The sequence below is a fragment of the Capra hircus genome, chromosome 14, assembly GCF_001704415.2.
Source record: "Capra hircus breed San Clemente chromosome 14, ASM170441v1, whole genome shotgun sequence".
NCBI lineage: Eukaryota > Metazoa > Chordata > Mammalia > Artiodactyla > Bovidae > Capra > Capra hircus.
In genome coordinates, this window is record NC_030821.1 from 23,340,699 (window position 1) to 23,350,992 (window position 10,294).

The window sequence follows — 10,294 nt, forward strand, 5'->3', positions numbered from 1 at the left end:
AAAATCTGTCTTTGTGATTATATTTTGTTAAAAGGACTTTTGAACTTAGTTTGTATTTCTTGAACACATAGTGACACCTGAAATGACATAAAATCAATGATTCAGGAGTCCCAAGATCTGAGTTGTAGAGTCCACTCTGCTTTTATCTGTCTCTGAGAGAAAACATGAGTACCAGTTACATCTTAAGAGGAGAACAGAAGCTGAAGCCAGTAGGCAAGTGAAATATTGCCTTGAGTCAAAAATGTCATTGAAAATGCCTGAGACTTTGAAGAATGCAGAAAATTCTAGAGACTACAGATATATATATATATATATATATATATATATATATATATACACAACAGTAATTATGTTCTTGCTGTAACTGCATCCTCCAGAATAAAGAACTTCTCATGTGTATCTGGAATTATTCTGCAGGCAACCACTGGATTCAGTGCACCCAACCCAAGTCAGTATTTTTAGATTTCCTTAGTATAAATGTAGTTATCTTCTTTATTGGACCTTTACTTTGGATAGTGAGGAACCTGATGTAACTTGAACTTGAGACCAAATGATTTTGTTACCAGGTATCCTGTACATACATACTAAGTCATTTCAGTCGTGTCAGACCCTTTGCCACCCTATGAACTGGAGCCCACCAGGCTCCTCTGTCCATGGGGATTCTTTAGGCAAGAATACTGGAGTGGGTTGCCATGCCTTCCTCCAGGGGATCTTCCTGACTCAGGGATCGAACCTGTGTCTCCTGTGGCTTGGGCAGTGCAAATGGATTCTTTACTGCTGAGTCACCGGGGAAGCCCACCAGGTATCCTAGGGGCACCTTATATTATTGTGACGCTTCAGTGTATGAATGTTCATTCTAATTATATTTGAGATTATGCTTTTTTTGCTTTCTGTAGCAAGATAACTGTTAATCTAAAATAAATCAACATGGATACATACAGGCTTTTGTTCTCATTCTTTAATTAGCTAATCAGTTAAAGTCATCCTTCATTAATAGCCACTTTATTAAATATTGTGGCCCTCTGAAGTGTAAATGTAACTAACTTGGGTGGGAAGGGTTAAATAATAAACAGTAGCCAGGTGTAATTTTGTAGTTAGATTGTATTTGGAAATTCTGTATTGTTACCTACCTATTCCTTACTTCTCGTTCACTAGAATTTGGTCCTTAATTTTCTCCTTATCTCCTTCAACAGGATCTCTTGAGCTGTCTCCTTCACTATCATGGTTTTCCACTACCCACTATACATTGACAGTTTATAAATCACAAGTCCAGCTGTGTCTGGCAAGTTTCAGACCTCTGTTGCCATCTTTGCAATGTTCATCTCTCTTTCTCACAGAAATATCCACTTGCACGCATCTAATGTGACCATGTACCCCAGTGTGGCTGGATTTGTCCCCTCTGATCCATGCCCCCTTTCACTATAAAGGTGCCAAGTTTACACAATACAGTATCAGATTTGGTCACTATATATGCGCTAGCCTGAATCCATCACCCAGCTGTCTTCTATTCCCTGTAGAGATGAATGAACCATCACTTAACACAGAAATGCTAACAAGAAGCCTAGGCACCAAGGACAAACTTTACCCTCCAAACTAGTGGTCATCGCTTCCAGTCAGTTCTACTTCCTCAATATAATTTTTCTTTTCTCTGTCCCTCTTGTCATTGAGATATTATGAAAGAGTGTTTACACCAGGGTTTTCGAATCTCAGTTCACCCACTTACATGATTATGGCAAGTTACTCAACCTCACGTTCTTTACCTATTAACAAATGAGGGTGAAAACACACACAGAAATTTTCCATGAATGAATCCATGAGAAATACATATCATACATATTATAGCATGACCTAACAAATACTATATGGCCATTAGTTACAATTCAAACTGTAACATAGTTCACTTAGATTATTTCAATTATCGTAAAAGTCTTCCTTCCAATGTTGCTACCTTCAAATTCTGCTCCACAGTTAGCATTATATCATAGCAGTTTCTGTCAGTCTGTTATTTAAAATAATTCAATAACTTTCCATACTCATTGAGATAGAAACCAGAACATTAAAAGCCCTACAGTGGGGAATTCCCTGGCGGTTCAGTGGTCAGGACTCCTGCCAAGGGCACAGGTTCAACCCCTGCTCAGGGAACTATGATCCTTCATGACATGCAGTGAGGCCCCAAAAATAAAAGTCTCCATTGTGTTTGGTAGTCTGTCCCTGCCCTCTGCAGCCTCATCTCTTCCAGCTCTTTGCCTGAGATTACAGAATAGCCTCTCAGCCTCCACCCAGTCCCTCGTAGGCTCCCATGAATGATCCCTTGACTACAAGAATACAATCCCCTTCTCCACCTGACTAGATTAATTTCATCCTTCACAGTGTAGCTAAGGCATGTCATCATCTCCCCTCTAAATCCTTCTCTCACCTCATCCTCCCTTCAGTTCTTTCCCAGACTTGTATCTCTTTTCCATGCCCCAAAACACCCCTCAGATACCTCTATCAGAGCAGTCATCACATTCTTATATAATGATCTAACCACCTGTTAACCAGCCCCAAGTGATCTAAGCTCCTTAAGAACAGCAGTTTTGTCTCTCATTTTGTTTTACAGCCAACTCAGCATAAATCAGGCACTTAGGAGAGACTCTGTAATTAATTTATTAAATGAATAAATGATGTCAGGAGTTGACATCAAGGCTAACTTCACTGCAGCAGCCATTAGATTCTTTACCTTTTAATCAAGCAGATAAAACATTTCATACTGCTATTTTCTAAACGCCTACTTTTCTAAACCATAAATACAATATAAACAATTTAAGATCAACCTCTTGTGCTTTATTTTGGGAGTCTCCTACAGTCCCAGTTTCTAAAGAGTCTGTGGAAAGGTAAATTGCATTGAATGTAACATTCCTTTATAAGCTCAGTCCTGTATGGTGGAACAACACCAATACTTTACTAGCCACTGTCTGATTACCTAATTCAGAACCAGAAAGCAGACTCAAAAAAACTGAACCAAATGCTGTTTACCCATGAATGGCTCTATGTGGGCAGTAGCTAACGTGTCCCTGTGTCTCTGCTTGCAGAGGATATATTCCCTTGCAAGTCCTGTGGCATCTGGTATCGCAGTGAGCGGAATCTGCAAGCCCATCTGATGTACTATTGCAGCGGAAGGCAAAGAGAAGCTGCACCAGTGTCAGAGGAAAATGAGGACACTGCTCCTCAGATTTCCAGCCTGTGTCCCTTCCCACAATGCACCAAGAGCTTTTCAAATGCCCGAGCTCTAGAAATGCACCTGAACTCACACAGTGGTAAGTACCTCCCTCGTTTCTTCTGCTCCAAGAGACCCTGTTCTTTCTCTACATACATACATATGTACATTCACACATGTTGTGCATACATACATTCATACGTCTCTTCCTGCCTATAAAATCAAAATTAAACTTGCTGAACCAGATAGTTATTACCTTTTGTCACGTACAATCAGTATATCCTGTTCAAAGGACTTGGGTCTGAATTCTTTTCTAACAACTCACAGTGCTCAGCTTACAGGCCAAAGCCCTCTATAGTTTTTTTTCATCTAAAGTCAAATAGCATCAGTTTCGGAAATCGCAGTACCCTTGTATATTGTCATCAATATTCATTCATTTCTGTGCCAGGTGATCTTTGCAAACTTACCATGTTCTATTTCCCACTCAGCAGGGACTAAATAGTAGGTACATAAAAATATTTTTATTTTTACATATTTTTCATAAAAAGTAAAATTGCTTTTTCCATAAAATTCCAATGGAATTTCCAAAAATTTTATTATTGCTGAATGGAAATAAAGCTTTTATTTTGAAAGATCCAATTAAAATCCCACTTGAGAGACATTAACTTTTAAATATGGATCTGTAAAAGGTTCCTGTGTGCATGATAACAACACAGTTGAATTTTTGACATAAAAACACTTTTAGTGCTATGTTTTAAAACTTCTTAGGAAAAGTTAGCCTGAAAAACAAGTCTTCTCTTTTTAAAGCCTTCCCTTAACAGCAAGGTGGCAACTGTTCCCATGTTTTTTTAATTAACTTTTATTGGAGTATACATGCTTTACAATATTGTGTGTCTGCTCAGCTGTATGTATACATATATCCCCTCTTTTTCACTATTCCCATTTATTTTGGAATTGTATGCCCAGTTATTACCAGTATCATCTCATAGTATTCTAATTCCTATATTTTAAAAATAATTGAAGTCAACCAAATGTACATAATTACATTAATTTTAGGTATTTTTTTCGAACATTCTTGGATAGGGCAAACCAAGTTTTGGGAATCACAGTTCTTCAGCACCTAGAATACAAAACTTGTTAGACACCCCAGGGTGACTTCCTTCGCTGTTTTTGCTTGCGTTGAATAATTAAAAACTAAAATAGGTGCTCAGTTAAAAAAAAAAAAAAACTAACTTCAACCTACAATACTCTAGTACTATGCAAGCTTTTGTCCTTGTACCCATAAAAATAGGCAATATTCTTTTTACTCATTCTCTACCTTTTCCCTACAAATAAGCTGTCTTTATGTAGGTGATAAACCAGGAGAAGCAGAAACAGGTTGGTTGTCTCACACAGTGAGTGTAAAGTCATACACAAAACAGAAATAAGAGATGGAGAGATTTTTCCAGCTCAATAGAAAAATGAGTCCTGGATTAAAGGAGAAAAGGAGAAAAATAAAAGAAGTCTTCTTTTATTAGGACTGGGTGTTGTTGCCATATTTTCATTTTATGAATATAGAAGGTATTTCTCATTTTAGTCTAGAGTGCAGAGAAGCGGAAGCAAGCCTGACTTAACCATATGACAACAAATGGGACAGGAATTGGCCTTAGTGGATAAAAGTATCTAGCTCCCAATTCCAATTCATAGGGGAGTGGTTCCCCCCGCCCCCCTCCCCAAGTAATTCTTTAGACACCAGCTGGGCGTTCTGCAATTCAACTCCACTCAATTCTGACACTACCAAGAGATAGCACTGGATTCCACAGATTAAGGGGTCAGTTCTACAAGAGGGACCCCCCTCACTCTCATCCCAATTCAGACCAGTCTGCTGTGCTCCTGACCAACTAGCTGTAAATCAGAGATTGCCACAGCACCCCCTTGGTTTGATTGATTTGCTAGACTGATTCACAGAACTCAGATAACACATTAACTTGCTAGATTACTAGTTTATTTTAAAAGGATATAAGTCAGGAACAGCCAGATGGATGAAATGAATAGGGCCAGGTTTGGGAATGGACAAGGAGGCTTCATTACATAGGCATGATTGATTAAGTTATTGGCCATTGGCAATTGAACTTAATCTCCAGCCCTTCTTCCCAGAAGTGGAAGGCAGTGTAAGTTCCAACCCTTTACTCACAGGGTTGGTTCTTCTGGCAACTAGTCTCCACCCTTAGGTTACCTGAGTGCTTTACAAAAGTCACCTCATTAACATAACAAAGACATATTTATCACAAGAAATTCCAACAGTTTTAGAAGTCTTGAGCCAGGAACCAAGGATAAAGACCAGATGCATAAGAGAAATATTTTCCTCATCTAAGTGACCAAATATACATTTCCTGTAAATCACAGTATTGCGCTGAGACTTACCCACCAGTCAGTGGTGATATTCAAAATATTTAATAACTGACCAGAAACAGGTCATAATCAATCAGCACAAATGTCAGTCCGAAATGACTATATTAGTATACTAATATAGTTGAACATACTAGTAAATGTCAGCTGAATATCAGCCCTGGATAAAGATAACCCATACTAAGCAAAACCGTTCTGTTTGGATTCTGTTGTATAAAGACCTAATTCTAGCATATTAAGTGCACTAAGTTATTTAGTTTGCATACAGGTTGTCAAAATCACCTCTAATAAATGCCTGCCTCTTCCTACTGTAGAGCACAGTGGTTTGGTAAGAAGGCTTATTGGATTAGAAATCATAAAATCTGAGGTCTGAGCATGGCTTCATCACTGAATTTATTAGATGATTATTTAGATTGATTACCATAATCAATTCCTTTAGCCTCCTTGAATTTGTTTTCTGACCTGTAAAATTAAAACAGCAATGCCCATCCCACTACAATGTGATAATACTCATGAAAGTGCTTTGGAAAGTATTAACTACAGTTTATTATTATCACATATGGTGAAAGGTATCATAGAAAAAAGTTAATATCACAAACGAGATTCTGCAAGATTTCAGTTCATTTCTGCTGTGTTGAAGACATGAGGTCATTAGTAATGGGTCATATCACCAGCAAACCAAAATGTGTGGTTCTCAGTATTCTGATTTTGTATGTTTCTCCAGGAGTGAAAATGGAAGAATTCCTCCCCCCTGGTGCTAGTCTAAAATGCACCGTCTGTAGCTACACTGCTGATTCTGTGATCAACTTTCACCAACACCTGTTCTCCCATCTCACTCAAGCTGCCTTCCGATGTAATCACTGCCACTTTGGCTTCCAGACTCAGAGGGAGTTATTGCAGCACCAGGAGCTCCATGTCCCTGGCAGCAAACTGCCCCGAGAAAGTGACATGGAACACTCTCCAAGTGGAACCGAAGACAGCTTACAGCCAGCCACAGACTTGCTGACCAGAAGCGAACTCCCACAGAGCCAAAAGGCCATGCAGACTAAAGATGCGAGCTCTGACACGGAGCTGGACAAGTGTGAGAAAAAGACTCAGCTCTTTCTCACTAACCAGAGACCCGAAATTCAGCCTACAACCAATAAACAAAGCTTTTCTTACACGAAAATAAAGTCTGAGCCCTCTAGTCCAAGACTCGCCTCATCTCCAGTTCAGCCTAATATTGGGCCTTCTTTCCCGGTGGGACCCTTTCTATCTCAGTTTGCTTTTCCCCAAGATATCACGATGGTCCCTCAAGCTTCAGAGATCTTAGCCAAGATGTCTGAACTGGTACACCGGCGACTGAGGCATGGAAGTAGTAGCTACCCTCCTGTCATTTACAGCCCCTTGATGCCCAAGGGGGCTACCTGTTTTGAGTGCAACATAACCTTCAATAACTTGGATAATTATCTAGTGCACAAAAAACATTACTGCAGCAGCCGATGGCAGCAGATGGCCAAGTCCCCCGAGTTCCCTGGGGTTTCAGAAAAGATGCAGGAGGCTGTGAGTCCCAACACGGGTCAGCCCTCCATCAGTCTTCTCAATCCAGCTGCTCACTCTGCGGATCCCGAGAATCCACTTCTTCAAACACCCTGCATCAGTTCTTCCGCCGTTTTAGATTTAATTGGGCCAAACGGGAAGGGCCACGACAAGGACTTTTCCACGCAAGCTAAGAAGCTCTCCACCGCCAATAGCAGTGATGATAAAATTAATGGGAAACCTGTTGATGTCAAAAACCCCAGCATCCCCTTAGTGGATGGGGAGAGTGACCCAAATAAGACTACCTGTGAAGCTTGCAACATTACTTTCAGCCGGCACGAAACCTACATGGTCCACAAACAGTATTACTGTGCGACGCGCCACGACCCTCCGCTCAAGAGGTCGGCTTCCAACAAAGTGCCTGCCATGCAGAGAACCATGCGCACACGCAAACGCAGGAAGATGTATGAGATGTGCCTGCCTGAACAGGATCAAAGGCCCCAGCTAGTCCAGCAGCGCTTTCTCGACGTAGCCAACCTCAGCAATCCCTGTACCTCCACCCAAGAAGCCACAGAAGGGCTGGGCGAGTGCTACCACCCAAGATGCGATCTCTTTCCCGGAATTGTCTCAAAGCACTTGGAAACCTCCCTGGCCATGAACAAATGTGTCCCGGTTTCTAAATGTGACACTGCTCATTCCAGCGTCTCCTGCCTGGAGATGGACGTCCCCATCGATCTCAGCAAAAAGTGTTTATCCCAGTCTGAGCGGACGACCGCGTCTCCCAAAAGGCTGCTGGACTACCACGAGTGCACCGTGTGCAAGATCAGCTTCAACAAGGTGGAAAACTACCTGGCCCACAAGCAAAATTTCTGCCCGGTCACCGCGCATCAGCGGAACGACCTGGCTCCGCTCGACAGCAAAGTGTTTCCGAATCCAGAAAGCGAACGAAGCAGCCCCGATGTCAGCTATGAAAGAAGCATCATAAAATGTGAGAAAAATGGCAATCTGAAGCAGCCCTCCCCCAATGGAAACTTATTCTCATCCCACTTAGCGACGCTGCAGGGCCTGAAAGTCTTCAGCGAAGCCGCTCAGCTCATCGCGACAAAAGAAGAAAACAAACATTTGTTTCTTCCCCAATGCCTGTACCCTGGAGCAATAAAGAAGGCAAAAGGAGCCGACCAGCTTTCTCCGTACTATGGAATCAAGCCAAGTGATTACATTTCCGGTTCTCTGGCCATCCATAACGCTGACGTGGAGCAAAGCACAAACGCAGAAAATGAATCTCCCAAAAGCCAGGCTTCTTCCAATGGGTGCGCTGTGCCGAAGAAAGATTCCCTGCCCTTGTTGCCCAAAAATCGAGGCATGGTCATCGTGAACGGTGGACTGAAGCAAGAAGAGCGCCCTACCGCCAACCCCCAGCAAGAGAACATTGCCCAGAACCCTCAGCGTGAAGACGGCCACAAGTCTCCCTCCTGGGTCTCCGAGAACCCCTTAGCCACGAACGAGAACGTCTCCCCAGGCATTCCCTCCGCAGAGGACCAGTTGTCTAGTATAGCAAAAAGTGTGAATGGCTCCACCCAGGCACCCACCAGTGGGAAATACTGCCGGCTCTGTGACATCCAGTTCAACAACCTCTCAAACTTTATAACTCACAAAAAGTTTTATTGCTCATCACATGCCGCAGAACACGTCAAATGAAATCACTAAATCAATGGACATCAGTCACCTTTCCTACCAGTGTTTAGTATGTTGTTCTACCCAGTACAGAAAAAAAAAAGCAAAGCTGTTTGAATTACATCCGGGCGATCAGGAGATAATTCATTATGGCTGAGTTGAAGACTTAAGGTGTAATTTCATTACAGTTCATTAGTAAAGTGTATTATTGGTGCCATTTTCCAAAAAAAAAAATTAATTTATTTTACCAGCAGTATTCATAGCTGTGGTTATGTTATTTTTTATTTAAAAACTTTATATTAAAGTCATTTGTAATGTTATTGTATAGTTATTGTGTAGCACATATGGTTTGCACTGTAAGTAGCTTTTGAAGAAAATAGTCACAAACAATACAGAAAAGCATTTTAGAAATAGCTTCCAAAGCACTTGTGTATCTTGATTTCTTCTTATATGCTGTTGCAGATATATGTATATGCTAAAATATAACTTGCAAAGATGTTTTAAATACATGTGCTATAAGTTCGCCTTAAGATTTCAATTCTTGGATAATCAGGCTCCGTTTGCACTTTATATTTTAGCAGATACAGTCTCTTAGTCACTAGGCTTTGCATTTGTATGTAGCCGTATGTTTCCGTCCATTTTCTTAATCTTAAACATGTATGTTAAATGAAGATGGCAATTTTTTTCTTGTATAGTACTTGTATTTTCTTTCGCTGATGCAGCTCTGTCTCAATTTTTAAACCTTTGCTGTTAAATGCAATACTTTGTAAGAATGAACAAAATTACTGGAAGCAGTATTGTAAGTAATGAAGTAGTATTAATCGGTTTTATCTTTTGAAAGGCACAGTCTAAATCGAAACCCTAAACTCAATGCTGCAAGTATGAATTTAATTCATATATAAGATCTATTTAAATATAAGAGTAGCAATACTGCACCTGGTGATCACAAAGATAATGTTCTACTTCTGATAGAAATAATTTCTCAACAAATGTTGTTACTATGCATGTATATGAATGGAATAAAATTCCAGATTGTTGGAGAAGTTTGGCATACTTTTTTTCTTTAAAATACAAGGGAAACCCTATATACCTGTTCTTTGTAACATAAGTAGGTTCAAAACAGTACTGGATAAATGTAGTAACACGATGACAAATCAGTAAGGGGAGAGGTTGTCCTTTTTATGCACCTACTTAATATAACCTATTATATTAAAATGAGCTGGAGACTCCAGGCTCTGGAACTAGAAAAGTTCTTCATTATAAATACATATAAGAAGCACTGTTTTTGTGTTCTCTACCCCTCCACCCCCACCCCCTACCAACTGTAGCACAGAAAAAGACTGATTTCATAAATGTCTGAAAGGCTTACAAAATCTACCTGAAGAATTGGCACCAAAGTTGGTCACATGCACCCAACTTTTAGATAGAGTTTGCCGAAGAGAGAGGTTTGTATTTTGAGCAGCAGCAAAGTGGTATGGTAAAGTGACTCTGATGAGTTAAGATGCCCCGGTTTCATGC

The 10,294-nt window shown here is 40.5% G+C and overlaps 1 protein-coding gene across 1 annotated transcript in view; it reads left to right on the top strand.

Annotated features, from left to right (window-relative positions):
- The window catches only part of ZFPM2 (zinc finger protein, FOG family member 2), a 526,755-nt gene extending 516,936 nt beyond the window's left edge, over nucleotides 1–9,819 (top strand). The window contains exons 7-8 of the mRNA XM_018058339.1: nucleotides 3,072–3,296; nucleotides 6,309–9,819. Coding sequence (XP_017913828.1) covers nucleotides 3,072–3,296; nucleotides 6,309–8,800 — 2,717 coding nt within the window. The 3' untranslated portion in view covers nucleotides 8,801–9,819. The remainder of the gene's footprint in view (nucleotides 1–3,071; nucleotides 3,297–6,308) is intronic.